Below are 15,728 nucleotides of genomic sequence, written 5' to 3' on the forward strand. Positions count from 1 at the left end.
TTGTACTTCTGTGGTCACCCTGAAAGCAAACAGAAAGTTGAGATTTGCAAAGAATTAGGTGGAAAATGCTGCTGAATTTGCTGAAGTTACTTCAGTTCCATTAACCCACTGGCCAAGTGGATGTGTCTCTTTATTTGTCCTCATGGACATCCTGCTTTGCTAAGGAAGTCGTGTGTTCTCTGTATATATAGATTGGAAACTGAAGTGCAAAAGGACCAACCCACAGAAAGTCTGTAGCAGAAGTGTGTGGTTGCTCCTATGGAACCTTTAGACTGCCTTGTCTCAACGTACATACTACACTGTTGTTAACTAGTGGATGCCATGTCCTTCCGTGGGTTATTGCTGCCACATTGCAAGTGATGGTACAAATGACAAAATGGGTCCTGATACTGAATGAACAGATGAGCATTTAGGCTGCTAAAAATAGTAATTAAATGTGATTAGGATAGAAATATATAAATGCTTTATAGAAAGAAGGTAAATATTCTAATTCCTGTTCTCTCCATTCCCTGCCCTCCCTGAGTCCCGACAAGAGCAGCAACATAATTTAATAGCAACAAATGTTTAAAACTTGTTGAAAAAAAAAAAAGTTTTCTTCTTTTCTGGCCTAACGTATGGGATTAGCTGAAGCAAGCTGTCATAGAATCAAATAATAAAACAGGAAACTAAAAACTGTTAGTCATTTAGATTTTCTGATTAGAAGAGTAGTAGGAAATGCAAAGTGCTATTCTTCTATGACATGGGCAAAGTGTTGGTTTTTCTGTGTATATGTACAGATCAGGAGAGTCTCCAGTGATTTCTTCTGGGTACCACTAAAGGTGTGTATGACTTCAGAAGATACAGGACCACTCCGGAAGGCCTGTCATGCAAAGACATGGCCACAGGTGAACCTTAAGAAAAGTTCTGTGGTGAATCGTATACCGTTATGGGTCAAACCTTGTTCAGAGTTTCAGTTAGTGGTATTTTGGGTGTGTAGTAGTTGTCATTTCCTTACGACCAGACTGCCTGACTCATCCCAGGGAGTAATGAGGAAGTCAAGGAACAGGGGAAAAAGAGCAGCAAAAGAATTCATGTTTTTTTGTAGGCTTCTGGAAATTTGTCACATATGCTCAGATATCAGGGTCTTTTTTTTTTTTTAATAAAGATAAGGGGCCCTGGAAAATACCAAACCCAAGTGTTTGGGTGAATTCTAAAGTAACCCAGTCAGATGGTATAGTCTGTCTTATCTCTAGGATGTGTGAGTGTTGTGTTTGTCATCTGGCAGCAGTGGGGTCTGGCACTGCAGAAGGAAGTCACTGTAGGTTGGTCGTTGTTGGAAAAGGTTCCTCTATGCAATGTGGCAATGGCCTGACCTGTGGTCATACCAAAAAACCCCTCCTTTGTCGTCATGCTGGAAGGAATTGCGAAATCAGTAGGAAAATAGGACTCTGTGCGGCCTGTCTACACTCAGCTAAAGATAAATCCATGGGGGCTCTCAATAGTGATTTTAGCTGAAGAGATAGGGATTACCTCATGTAGCTGTGACACGATCACCTATCCTTGTGTTCTTGCTGTAGTAGCCAGAGTTTGCTCTCCACTTAAAGGAACAGATCTAACCCAGATCACAGCTACCACTTTGCTACTAAAGGGGCTGACATGAAGGGTGCAAGGAGACATCTGCTACTTAAAAGCAAGCACCAGAATTTAAGGTACTAGACTTGCTCCAGCTGTTTCCTAAATGCTGGTATCCATATCCATGGTAACATACAAACATACGTGTGTCCATGTGTGCTGTTGTGAAGATAATTCTGCTAAAGGTTGTTTGGTTGTTGGCCTCGCCAAGCACAAGTTGATTTTGCTGCCAATGTTTCTATATCAAATCATCCCTTCTAAAAAGTATTCTTTATATTCACGCCTCTTGTGGTTGTCCTGCTGGCTTTTGGGGAGCATTTCTCATATCTCTCCATCCCACAGCAACAAAAGAAATAAAGACTGCACGCCTGAGAAATCTGTTTTATGTTCTTCCCTCATGCACATGTACAACTGGTGTAAATTGGGGTAATTTTCATTCTGCAGCTTAACCAGGGGTGAATGTGCTCAGGGCCGTGTGTGTGACCAAGTTTCAGGGAACCAGAGAGCGGAGACACAAACTGTCAGCCCAGGTCTCAGCAGCTGCAATGAGTGCAGTGCCATAAGCTTGGGATACTCTTCAAAATGGTGTAATTTGGAACAGGTGGTTTAAAATATAAATTAAACACGAGTTGAGGAGAGGGAGAAAAGTAGTTGACTGCACTTTTTGGTATGTTAATATTAACATGTTCCACAGGGTATAGAGAACGGTGGTTTTCCTGATGTATTCTGCAGGGTCTGAGCTGGGGAAGATCAGTGGTAACAAACTTATTTTAGGGAAGTTAGGGCTGTGTTCTCTTTCTGCGTATCTCTAAAATGCCTAACACTTTGTTCATAGGATATTCCCTTGCTCAGATGATGAGTAGGTACTGTCATTTCTTGATCAGCTGACAGGCCAATTCATGATTAGGAACTGTTGCAGTATTTCAGCAGTGTATATTTGAAGAGGTTCTAACTAAAGGTTCCCATTTTTCTTGGACAGAAGAGAATGAGGAACGCACCATGATTGATCCTAACTCAAAAGAAGACCCAAAGTTCAAAGAACTGATCAAGGTAGGAAATTACTATTTTGTCCTTCTTCAGTTCAACTGGTAAGATGGAGTAATTGACAAGCTGGTTACCAAGAATACAGCTGAGGAACACAACTTGTTACTGAAGTATGTAATCTGTAAAAATTGAGGTCATCAACCAGGTAAGGCGCTAAAAGCAACGAGAGCAACAAGAAAAGGCTGAACGTCAGGGTGCGCATGGTCGTTAGGGGGTAAAGCTCCATTGCCCACTTATATCTTTGTGATTATCACAGCAATGATCAGTGCTTAGCTTGAATTTACCTGCAGTCACTGCATGTAAACCTGAGTTTCTTCTGTCTGTGGAAACAGGGAAGGAGCTTTGGAAAGTGTTAGTGAGATTTCCAGAGAGGAAAGAGTAGGGCTGAAATGAGAAAGGGTGTGGTAGGGGACAATGAGGAGACCTTTGGTATTGCAAGAAAGTTGGAATTGAGATTCTTCTTGTCCTATATTATGTGGTTGGTTGGCTGGTTGGTTGTTTTTTGAGAAGAAAAGTCCTCATTATTCCTATGAGCTAAGGCAGGGGCCAGATTGTCCTGAATCTGTATTGTCACTGGAGACACCTGTCGAAGGTGTTGATAATGGTGTTCCCAGCTGTGCTGATGTGAGGTGTGGCTTTCTGCCTCAACAGTGCTTATCATGGAGGATTTAGTCCTGAGCGATTAGTGTTTAGGAGAACTTTTTCTATGTGGTAAGTTGTTGAGTTTAACAGTGACAACTTGAGCAGGGTGGGAAGGGCAGGCAGCTCTGAACAAATGTGATCTCTTTCCAAAAAGCATTTGTGCTTGTGTTGCAGTTCCCACTGCACTTCCTCTGTACTATTTTAAAAAATTATTTTTGTTAGAAATGACAACGCAGCTATAGCTGAGTGGGTCTGAAAACTTTGGCTAGTGTATACTGTCCCCAGACAGTGGGTCAAGCTGTGGCATGTTCCTTTCAATTAACCTTGTGTGCCCTGGCTGCACACAAATGCTTCAGAATGCCTCAGCAAACTGCTCACCTGGTACATCTTTAAAACAAGCCAAGTGATCTGTTAAGACTGCAATAACACGTTTAAGATTACAAAACCACATCAAACTGAGTTTAGCAAGGAGCTGTACTCGAATTTCTTTGTTATTCTAATTCACCTGGAATACATTGTGGTTTTAAATTGAGTGAATCTGCACATTCTTTCTTTGTTAGTACCTAAATCCATTAATTCTCTCAAAAGGTACAGTGGTCTCGCACCTCTCTTTCAAAAAATACTGCGGTTTCTTTGATAGTAGAGCAGCAATATTATAATGAATAATTCAGCTGAACCAGAGTCATTGCAGTGAAAGAACCAGATGCACTGTGATGCGGGAGACTTGATATTGAGATCAGAATTGCTTTTAAATTGGGAGTTTTGCTGTTGAATTTAATATGAGTTGGTGTGTCTTTCCTGGATGTCGTAGTCTAGCAAGGTTATATTTTCTGGTTTCAAAACCTGAAAATCTCCGGGAGGAATGAAAATCAGTGATAGTTGAAGCACTCACACGTATCTGAGTGCACAGAGCACATTGCAAAATCAGGCTCTGGTTCACTACACCGGTTTACACTTGAGTGAAGAGAGTAGTGTGTTACCCGTTGAACCAGAGCAGCTGGTGCAGGGAACAGCATGCAACTGGAGATTGTTGCCTTGGGATCATCCTCAAAGGAGAGATGTGTCCTGTAGAGTGCCTACTTGAAAATTATGCAATTTAAGTAATTGCTAATCATTTGCATACCTCTCAGCAGTTGAGAGTTTTTTACAGATATTCAGCTAGAGAAATATTTAACACTATGTTGGTGTGAACCTGTAAGACAGGGAGAGATTTTAATTATGTTGGCATAACCTATTTTATGCCACAGAGTTCGGATAATGCAAAAAAAATTAGCAATTTATTCCTTGTTTTCTGTTCTTCAGTAGTTAATGACATTTTCCAAGAGCCCCAGCGCTGAATGTGAACTAGCCATGCTAAGTGCTGTACAGCAGCAGCCAGCAAAAAAGGCTGCATGCCCCACAGAGTTTGAAATGAAAGATCTCCGTGGACTAGCAAAGAGTGAGGAGTTGAATAGATAGAGGTTTTTATAGTTCAAAGTGGTTCTCTTGCTTTTCTGCTTGGAGAGGAATGCGTCAATAGCAGCAATAGAGCCTTGTGCCTTTTGGAATTTGGCAGTACGACTTAGTTTAATTGGTGCCAGCCCAAATCTCTTTCAACACCAGAGTTAGACGTGCTAAGGGTGTGCCATCATTGATTTTGAGTGTTTCTGTTCTGTCAGTCACATCCAGTTGGGTAAATGGATCTCAGTGAAAAGAAGCAGCAGAGATATCTGTTGCTGACTCTGCTTTAGTATCTCTTTGTCTCCACAAAATGTTGTTTTAATTTCTGCTAGCCTCATAAAACAGGAATTATATGCACAGTGAAGTGATCAGTGCAAGCTCGTGTAAGCATTTGGAAGTGATTTTGACTGAGCTGTTGTAACTCTGGAGAGACAGATTGTATAGCATTGTGGTAATGCGGAGAGACCAAAAGGGGAAGAACAAAATGAAACAACAAAAAGCCTCATTCCTCACTCGTACTAAAGCAAATATACAGTGAATCCCCTTGTTGAAGGTTGCTTAGCTGGAGATGCTAAAATACGTGCTTTAAATCCTCTTGCACATATGAAAATCATCAGGAACTAGAATTACACATCAAAGTGGTGTTTGTTATCATCATTGATGCTACTCTAAAAATAGTTGGCCACAATTTGTCAATATGAAGTGATGTGATCAAATAAATTCCCTCTGTGGCCAGCAGCCTTTTTTTCATCACTTTATTTGCCCCGTGTAGTCAAACACAGTTTGGTACATGGCTGAACAGACCCAAAGCTGAAAACTCAGACCAGGGAAAGAGAGATGAGTTATTGTTTTATTTTTATATAAATATATAAATATGCATATAAATAATTTATTCACAAAATACTCTATCTCTGGTGTCTGAAAGGTGTGAGCTGCTTTTATTCATTGTCCCATATTTGCCAGATGACAAGTGCACAACTAACTTAAAGTAAGCATTTTAATTAATAGCTTGGACTGGTTTGTGATTGAATACAGAGGTGTCATGCGATATATTGTGTCTTCTTTTATACCTCAAGATCGGGATTCTAGTCACAGAATCACAGAATGTCAGGGATTGGAAGGGACCTTGAAAGATCATCTAGTCCAATCCCCCTGCTGGAGCAGGAACGCCTAAGTGATGTTACACAGGAATGTGTCCAGGCGGGTTTTGAATGTCTCCAGAGAAGGAGACTCCACAACCTCCCTGGGCAGCCTGTTCCAGTGCTCTGGCACCCTCACTGAGAAGTTTCTTCCCAGATTTAAGTGGAACCTCCTGTGTTCCAGTTTGAACCCATTACCCCTTGTCCTACCATTGGTTGTCACTGAGAGAGCCTGGCTCCATCCTCGTGACACTCACCCTTTATATATTTGTATATAGTATATATACATATAGTATAGTATGTATTTGTATATAGTCTGTATGTTATTGTGAATCTGTTTAAAATTCAGTTTCCATTAATATCGAAAGACCCCTTAGTTGGTCCATGTCACCAATTCTAAAGAGTGTTTGAGGGTTCTTCTAGCTCTCTTTTGAATACTTAAAAAAAAGTGGAGTCAGATGCAGGCTTTCCTCGTTCATGTGTCTTTCTTTGTGTATTAGGTGTAAAGGTAGAAGAAATCTTTTTTCCCCCTTCTGGTTCAGACACGTTTGAAAGGTAAAAGTTTCAAAAGCTGCATTGCTGGTCGTCATCCTAAAGATAATTAGAGTTAATAGGCTGTAGGAATTGAGTCAGAGACTTCACGTGAGTGGCTGATTTCCTAGGGTTTTCTCATGTATTTTGGTAGGAAAAGTATGAAGAAGAGCTTCTATTAACTGAATCCAAAATTTTAGAACAGCAGCTTGCAAGAACCGGGTCCCTTCTGAGGGTGCCTTGCCTTGACAAAAGACAGCAAGCCACAGTTGCAAGATGGTTTCTCTCCCTGCAAAGACCTCTGTAAGATTGGTTGATACTGCAACAAATTTGGCCTTTGAAGCCTCATTTTAAACTGCTGCAGATGCAAACAGTGCTGCTCTGAAATGAGTGAACAATGCTCATTTGTAGTAAATCATTCGCTGTCTTAGAAAATATCACTTTTTCCATATCTAATTTTATGGCTTTTTTACATTCACTGTGGTGTAGAGAAAACCAAAATGAAGCCGCTGTCCTTTTGTTACGGTTTCATGTGTGACCAGATGCAGCCCTGCTTCCTAAATGCTCTGTGGACTGCATTTGAAAACAAGCAGCCTTCTCTTTCTTTACAGGCTACCAGTGCTTTGTGCTGAGTCAATTGTTTCCAAGTCTGAATATGAATTTTTAATATTAATGTCTATGCTCAACCCTGAAACCAGTTAAACTTTAATACTTTTGATCTCTGCTTCCTTATTCTCTGAGAAGTCAGGGAGGAAAAGGGTCATTGAAATCAGGGGTTTTTCTTTGCTGTTTTTGGTGACTGGGTTTCCTGTTTTCCCATTGTGCCAGATGTCTCGATGTATTTTGTCTTGTTTTTCATTTTGTTCATCACTGTATAGCAGTGACTGTGGGGTCCTTATGCCCTTGAACCCTGCAGATTAACTCTGGATGTGCCTCACCGTCATCCTGCACAACAAAAATACTTTACTGAGCTGGTGAAATTTGATGAAAAAACTCATCTTGCACAAACTGAAAATAACCAAAAAAAAACCCCACAAATAACAAACTGGCCAGGCAGACTCATTTTTCCTTCTAGATTTCTAGAACTCTTTTGTTTCAGCTGTCTGCCTCATGGCAAATTTCAGTTTTCAGTCCAGTTTTTAGTAATGCAGTATGGCTCATTTAACTGAACGTATGCCTTTGTCCTGAAAATGATACAATAAATGGAAATGTCAGAATTTAAAGCACCACTGGAAATTTTACAACTACAAATGCATGTGTCTGAGCATTTGAAACAGTTCAGAGATGTTTTATATGAGCGTCGATATCCATGAAAGGGCTGACATGGTTTTAAGGATATGAGGATATTACATTAAAGTTTTGAAATCGTGCTGCTAATCCCAAATGCTATAGAAGACTATAAAAAAGCAGCTTTTTATGAAGGTATGGCAAGTTAAGTGACCTAACAAACATTTCTATGCACCTGCATGCTCTTTTGTGGGTCTCAAAGTACAGAAGATGAGTCTCTGGTACATTGAAGACCATTAGCTACACGTGGGATCTTGTGGTGGCTTCACCGGCTGTTACATGTAAGGCTGGTGTTAGGGCTGATGCTGGGACAACAGGCTCTGGAATAAAGCTCTTCCTCAGGCCTGCAGTGTTTCTCTTATACCCAATATTTAATGCAGCAAATGAAGCTCTAACTTAAACGGCAATATTGAACAGTAGTTGTATGAAGTGCAGGCATAGGAGTGAAGGAATGGGTAGAGGAGTGTGAGACCAGACAGAGCCAAGTTAAGCGTATTTTCATGCACAGGAAAAGCTCTCTGGCTGTACCTTCTGTCTGCTTCACACCAAGTACTCTGTGCCTGTTTAAATTTTTACGCGTTCGGGTTTTTGAATAATTTCTGCTTCTTTCCTTGCATTAAGAAGCAACTGCAAAGAACTGTAGAGCTGATTTTCTGTGAGCAGAGAGTGAGAAAGTATTTCTCCATGTTAGTCATTCCAATAAGGAACGCGGTGCTTTATTTCCCTTTTAAAAGTTAAAAAAAAATTCTATGCAGAAACTTTTTCCAGGCTCCTAATTAAGAGACAATCAGGAAATCAAGAGGTAGGGCAGCAGATTTTTGGGGCTTGTTTGTTTTTTAATTACAGCACTTGTCAGGCTTCAAGAGCCATTAAAAAATTTAAAAACTTGGATTTTTTTTCTTAAATATTAATTGCTAATTCATTTGCTCAAGCAGAGCTGGAGTTGTAGTCTGAATACTAAAGAATTTAGAATGTTCTTTGGGATATTTTGCTTTCATTTAGATGCTGAACTGTTTAAATAATAAAACAACTATGGCTAGACCTTGCTTAATTTGTATCTCTTTTGTGTATTTTTTGCTGAAAGTTTTTCAGTACTAAGTTTCTCTGAAACATTTAAATTCTTTGTAGTTTAACATCCTGTACCCAAAGCTGCTTTATAATTCCAGTGTACCTATGCTCTTGGAAATTGTTTGCTCCTACATTAGAAGGTGCTTCCAGATTTTTGTTTTAAATTCCTTGGCATTTTCTAGATTCTGCATTCAATACCATTCAGCACAGGAAAGACAAATTGTTAATTTCAGTTTTCAAATAGTTCAGCATTTTGAGTCTTCCTTAACAAAGCTTCTGGGGCCTTCTGAAAATCTGGCCTCTTTCCACAGGGACTGCCATGGGATCTGGTTATCAAATGATAATTGAAGCTGAACTTGAGATGGTTTTTTAAAGTCTGCTCTGTAAGTCTCATGGACAACCCAAATCTTCTATGACTTTGATTTCTTAATTTGCTTTTCTACAGGTGTCTACATGTGTCAAACGTGTGTCATTTTGGAACTGGGCAGTCACCTTATTGACAGGCTTAAAAAATCTCTTTCCATATGATCTGAGACAAGAAAGTATCTCATTATTTAGGAGTCACTTTTCTCTGTCGCAGGTGAACAGTTTTTGAGGCCAAAGATGGTATCCCTCTTCTCTTTGTCTCCCAGCTGTGGTAATCCTTTGCTAACTTGTCTAACGTCTCTCTCCAGCCCTTTACCAAAAATGTCCTGCTATCCCCTCAAAAAGATTGAAAGAGACAAGAATAGCTGACTGGGGTTTTCTCTCCAAATGCGGTCATGGTTCTGATCTGCTGGTGGATTTATTTAGGCTGCATCTTCTTGCGTGTAACTTTTGCTGGCTGTAATCTCTGATCTCTAACTTCAGTTGGGTTTTTCAATGGAAATCCAAAGGCTTGGTGCCCTATGTCTGACGGTAGCTAACATGTATGAAAATCACAGCTTTAAGTCTAGAGGTGAAAGACTGGGCAGGGAGAGTTTACCTGACCCAAAGGCTACTCAAGGGGCACCCTGAGAAGGGCAAAATGCTGGAAGAACAATTGCCTAGACATTTTTCTTTCTGCCCATATGTGATATAGATGTCAGGCCCTGTGACACAGGAGCAAGATGGTTTCCAGGGCATGTTGGAGCATGTGTCAGGGGACAAGCTTCCCATCATTTCTCCCATGACCACAGCAAAAGCAGGAGGACGATGGTACCTTCCAGAGCATAGTGCTGCAGTGTCCTTTTCAATCTAGGCCCCCAAGTGCCGGTGGAAGCTGGTGTGGCAGCGGGCTGGGCTGCTCAGGTGGCAGTGCAAGCCAGGTTTATATTGGATATTAGGAAAAACATCTTCATGGAAAGGGTTGTCAAGCACTGGAACAGGCTGCCCAGGGAAGTGGTTCAGGCACCATGCCTGGAGGTGTTTAAAAGATGCGTAGATGAGGTTCTTAGGGACGTGGTTTAGTGACAGTGTTAGGTTAATTGTTGGACTCAATTATCTTAAAGGTGTTTTCCATTCAGAATGATTCTTTGATTCTATGATTCCATGAAGATGCTGCAGCAAGGCAGCATGAGGCAGGGGAAGGAGAGGGAGAAACTGTGTGATCCTTCTGCCCAACAAGTGGCATTAAGAGTGTGGAACTTGTCTGAATATGTTGAAATGGTGGTCGTAGCTGTAACTACAAAGCAGAGGCCATCTGATTGATAGAGGGAATGGCCCAAGTGATAGATGAGGTTCCTCAAGGTCACAGGGGAGCAGTGGGGTAATAATACTGGTGCAGAGCACGTCCTTATATATACACATCTATTTTCAAATGTCACCTCCACCTTTCCTTTACCTGCTCCAGGGAGGACCACTTTTGATACAAGTTGCTGATATTCAGTAGTGAACAGCTTACCAGAAAACCTTTGTTTCAAAAGAAAGCCCTTTAGAGGAGTAATTTTTATTGTTGAGATTTTTCAGCCCTCTGGGCAGCTTAGAGGGCAAAACTGATGTACATATGTGAGCACTGGTGCAGGTCATTCATCTCCATGAATTGTCTGGTTGCCATATCTCCCAGCTAAAGTTTGCTGCTTACTCTACTTTTAGAACTGAGTTTCAGCCCTGCACGTTTTCGGCGTGCTTTGAAAGTACTAAAGATATAGGTTAGAGGTACATGACGCATTAGTATTTCATGTTTGGGTCGTAAACTTCTTTTTGAACATAAAGCCTAGCAAAACTTCCTTGAGGTTGGTAGATTCAATGAACCTCAGCAGCCAGGTTGAATTACTTAAAAAACATATTCAAATACTCCTGTTTACTTGAATTGCCAAGGTGTGTATTTTCCAGTGCCAGCCTATCTATGTTTTGTTTATTTGCTTTTTGTTTCACAATCTCTTGAATATGAAAAAAAACACAAAATTTCTTCACCATTATGACTGTTGAGAAGAGGCAGAAAAAAGTATGGGATCTAATAAGAAAGCGAATTAAAATAATCTGCACTTTTTATTGAAGAAAATAAAAAAAATGCAGAATTTTAAAATAAGGCTTATTGCTTTAGGTAGCTTGTTGCTGGATTTTGCATGTTTATGATTGATAATACTCATCTCCCTTTATAGAATCAAAGATTTAGCAGGATTTAACTTTACGTCTCTTCCCACAGAACTATATTATTTTTGTGAAAATAATTTAATTTTCCAAATAAAAAACTGGAGGAAAACACTACTGCCAGCTTCAGGCAGTCAAGGCTGTTTTTCCTGTAACTGTTTGGAAATTATTATCTTTGGCATCTGGAAAACCTAACTCAGTTCCTTTTCTTTTTAAAGGTCCTTTATGTTCATTCCTGTTTTGCAGGTGATCAAATGATTTTTGTACTTATGGTAGTCAGAATATGGGGACTATTATAAATGTTGTAGAATGTTTATCAGGCGCAGTTAACCAAAATTGTAATTCCAGACTTCTGTATTCTACAATACCATAAGAATAAAATGTCTTGTCCTGTTGCTAATGGCAGGGATCTAGCTAGTGGGTCTGTTTAGCTCATGTTAGTAGGAGCATTCACTCTTTCCCCTCCGAAGCTCTTACTTGTAGCGTACCGCTCAGGTCTCTTCAGGGTAGAGATTAAGGTGGGATCATGGGACCGTTGTCAGCTACTGGCAGGTCTGCCGTTCACATAAACCAAATAAGACCTGAATTTGGGACCTGGAGAACATAGGTACTAGCAAAGATGATTGTTGCAGAGCTGCTAGTTGCTACTTGCTTTAGAATTGGTGCAATAAGGAGACATTTTAATGAGGAAAAATAGAGGGCGCTAAAATTGCCATACTGCAAGACCTGAATTAAAAACAAAAAGAGCAAAACCATCTTTTTGTTTGTTGTATCTCTGTAACTTTGAAATACATAAATATGGTTACTCCTGCTCTGTTTTATATTCCTGATTGCTGCCTTAAATTGAAGGTACATATTTCAGTGGTTTTTAGACATTTGCCTTTTTTTTTTCTGTCCTTCCAGGTTCTTATTGACTGGATCAATGATGTGCTGGTGGAGGAGAGAATCATTGTCAAACAGCTTGAAGAGGACCTTTATGATGGGCAGGTGCTGCAGAAGCTGCTTGGTGAGTTCACCTAAGAGAAGAATACCCCAAGGACTGGAAGAGGCCCAAAGTTAATCTCTTCCAAAGCTGCAGACAACAAGTCTGTGCAGTAACTCACCATCTCACCAGGGATACAGTTTGTTTCACTGATAGCTACGGCATCAGCTTCTCCATCTGTTCTTCTCAGGCTGTCTGCTGAAAGGGGAAGAAATCCAGGTGATTCCTACATATCTGTTTCATGGACTAAAACTAGTCCAGACAACTGAAATATGTGGCAGAGAAAAGGTGAAGAGATTAGCGATTACAGTGGGGGCCCAAGCAGAAGCCATGTCGTCCAGAATTCTGTCTGTGTAGTTTTCTTCTGAAAGCTTTTTGGGCTGAGAGCTTTTTTGAGGTCCTGGTAGAATTAATTCTAGGGGAAAAAAAATGAGAAAGAGAATGCATGGCAGCAGGCACATACTCATAATGTGCACTTCTGCGTGAATGATTCAGGAAGAGATACACTCAGTTAAGCAGCCATGATTCTGCAACCCACTTACGTCTTTGCAACGTGTATGCTCAGGCAAGAAGCACAATGGAGAAAAACTTCTAGTGATGGCACAGTGATTTACGGGAGTGCTTTTAGCAAACAAAGAGACTTGAAGCTTCAAGTGCCCTTGTAAATCCACACTGTTTCTTGGAGAAAGATAGTCAAACTGCTCTCATTTAACCTATGACATGTTTTCAAGAGTGGGCTGGGATGTGGGGAGTGTGCGTCAGAGTGGGGCACAAGGACTTGGTGGTGCTAATTCCACTGGTGCTAATGGATGCTGCTTACTGAATTTTCTGCATATATCCCCAAAATAACAGACCTGCAGCATTCTGGTGAACACTCATAAGCTTTTAAAATTGGTTAACAACAATTACTCTGTATGCAATTAAAACTCCTCAAAAATAACTTGAAGAATAAAACAAGAGTACTTTTAATTTCTTGATTAGACTACAGCTGGGACCCTCCAGACGTGGTGTGGTGCAGGGGTGTAGAGTTAATTTTATCTGGGGACTATTTGTGTGTACACAGTTTTACTTCTTAACATATAGACACTTCTGCTTCAGCAGGTGGTAGCACATTTTAGTGTAGCCATTTGTCACAGATATTAATGGTTTCTTATGTTCCCTGTGGAGGCAATGGTTCCACCCTCAGGCCTGCAGGCATTTAGAAAGTGCTTAGTTGTACATACACACATACATATATATCTTAGCTGGACTTAGAATATCTTACAGGAGAAAAGGTGGGCATGTGCGTCTTGCAGCCTGAGACTTTAACTGGACTGTTTTTACCTCATTTTCTTCCTGTTGGGCCTCTGACTGGAGAGCAAATGCTTCTCCCCTGACCTGAAGCTATCATGTCTCAGTCTTGTGTTGTCACAAAAAGAATTCTTCAGCGGTGTCTTGGTTTATCCAGCAAGACCTATACTGTTTATCCATATTCGTGCTGTCTCATTGATGCAAGAGGCAAAGCACTTCATAGTTCTGGTGGTGCTCCTGGTGCTTGAGGCCTCAGAATTAAGTGGCCTCTCTGTTTTGCAAGTCATCTCTTCTTCTGTCTGCACAAAAAGCTAGCAAAGTAGGGTCATTAAACTTCAAGTAGTAGTTATCATTCCTCATGTGTGAGAGAAGTTTCAAGAAGATCTGTCTTGATAGGCAGGCACACACAAAAAGATAAAAGACAACAACTTGTCAGTGGGCTTATTCTGAAGCAGTTTGAAGTACGAGATGAGCAAATGCTTGGCAGGCTGATTGAGGCAGGCCTCCTTGTTTAGTTAGTTTTATCGAGGTACAAGTAGTGCCACTGAGAGAGGCTCCAGCCTCTCTGGTGCTAATGGATAAACAAACAAACAAAAACAAAGTGGATTGCTACACATGGTGTCAGGGTGGGAGGAAATAAACTTCTGTGTGCTGACTGTCAGCTAATCTAGGCTGAGAATAGGTAGGAGCCATAACACGTGATCAAAAAATGAATCTTGTAGGAGATTTTTTTTTTTTAAATATCTAAAATAATTTAAAATAATATTTGCGTGTTTTAGTAGTCAGTTTAAAAGAGGCTCAGAGACATCTTGGCTAAAGAACATTTTTCCCATTAATATTATTTAGATGCTGATAAAAATTTTCTACTGTAGATTGATAAAAACAGTCAAAATTAGTCCTGATCTCCTAGATTCAGCAGCAGAGTGAGTCTGAGTGTTTTTCCCACAGAGAGGAAGTGGAAAACAGATCAGCTTTTCTCTGGTGGATGGAGAACTCTACCTTACCTTCATCAGCTCTCTTAATTGAGAGAGAGAAATTCAGCTCCTGTGTCTTTGGCAAGGGCCACAATACAGAGGAAGAGAAGAATAACTTGTCTATGACTTTGGCAACAAATAATTATATTACAGAAACAAAATTCAAATTTTAATAATAGCATTTTACAAAATTTCCTGCATTAATTCATATTTGGAAGTAATCAACCATGACGTGACAATACCGTAACAACATGACAAACAAGATTGTACCAACTTGTTTCTTTAAACCAGTTCTACTAAGCTAGTACAAGTCTGTAGGTCATATGAGTATATGACTCTCGATGCTTTGAGAAGGCAAAGTTTGCATTAGCTTAAATTCATACCTTCAGCTATCCTGAAATAATGCCCATCAAGCTGAAGTAAATGTCCACACAGTATTTTCCTTCTTTTTTGGTCCTAAATTAACTTATTGTTAGAAAAGTTCATTAAGCCTGTGTAGATCACTTGTGTAGTGAAGGCTGTATTGTGCCAAATGCTTTTCAGCAATGAAAGAAAATGGAAGGCACAATAAATGTTATCATTAACTTGGTGCCTGTATTTTGGCATGTGATGGGTGAACATTTTCGGCCAGATCTTACCAGTTTTCTGTCATGGGTTTTATCGGAATTGACACACAATGATGAAAGGTTTGCTTTCAGCTATTTTGCTTTCTGAAGAAAATCATTCTGCTGGAAAATTGCTAGCAGAGTTCAGCTCTGCCCAGTGCTTTGTGCTCATCCCACCTAGGCCCTGTTTAATCTGGTTTTGCCTGTGCTTTTTGTTGTTCTTATTTTATTTTTTTTTTTTTAAAACACAGAAAAATTGGCTGACCGTAAACTGAACGTGGCAGAAGTGACGCAATCTGAAATTGGTCAGAAACAAAAGTTGCAGACGGTCCTGGAAGCTGTCCATGATTTACTCCGACCCCATGGCTGGACAATCAAGTGGAATGTTGACTGTAAGGGCTCTATTATACTTTCTGTCTCAGCTTCACAGACAATGAGGGTGTGATAATCAATAGTTTGATCATATTCTCTGTGATGCAGTGTTTTTAAAAACTATTTGCGTAGAGGTTTACCACATCCATGTATGGATTGTAACTGGTACCTTCTTCTGTGGTCTTTGTTTAAG

The 15,728-nt window shown here is 40.2% G+C and overlaps 1 protein-coding gene across 4 annotated transcripts in view; it reads left to right on the forward strand.

The window, feature by feature from the left end:
- The window catches only part of PARVB (parvin beta), a 70,763-nt gene that overhangs the window by 27,712 nt on the left and 27,323 nt on the right, over nt 1–15,728 (forward strand). For all 4 annotated transcript variants that reach the window (XM_065032765.1, XM_005508843.3, XM_005508842.3 and 1 more), the window contains exons 3-5: nt 2,591–2,661; nt 12,216–12,318; nt 15,415–15,555. In XM_065032765.1, the coding sequence (XP_064888837.1) occupies nt 2,591–2,661; nt 12,216–12,318; nt 15,415–15,555 (315 nt within the window). The remainder of the gene's footprint in view (nt 1–2,590; nt 2,662–12,215; nt 12,319–15,414; nt 15,556–15,728) is intronic.

Source organism: Columba livia, chromosome 1 (assembly GCF_036013475.1).
Source record: "Columba livia isolate bColLiv1 breed racing homer chromosome 1, bColLiv1.pat.W.v2, whole genome shotgun sequence".
In the NCBI taxonomy this organism is placed as follows: domain Eukaryota; kingdom Metazoa; phylum Chordata; class Aves; order Columbiformes; family Columbidae; genus Columba; species Columba livia.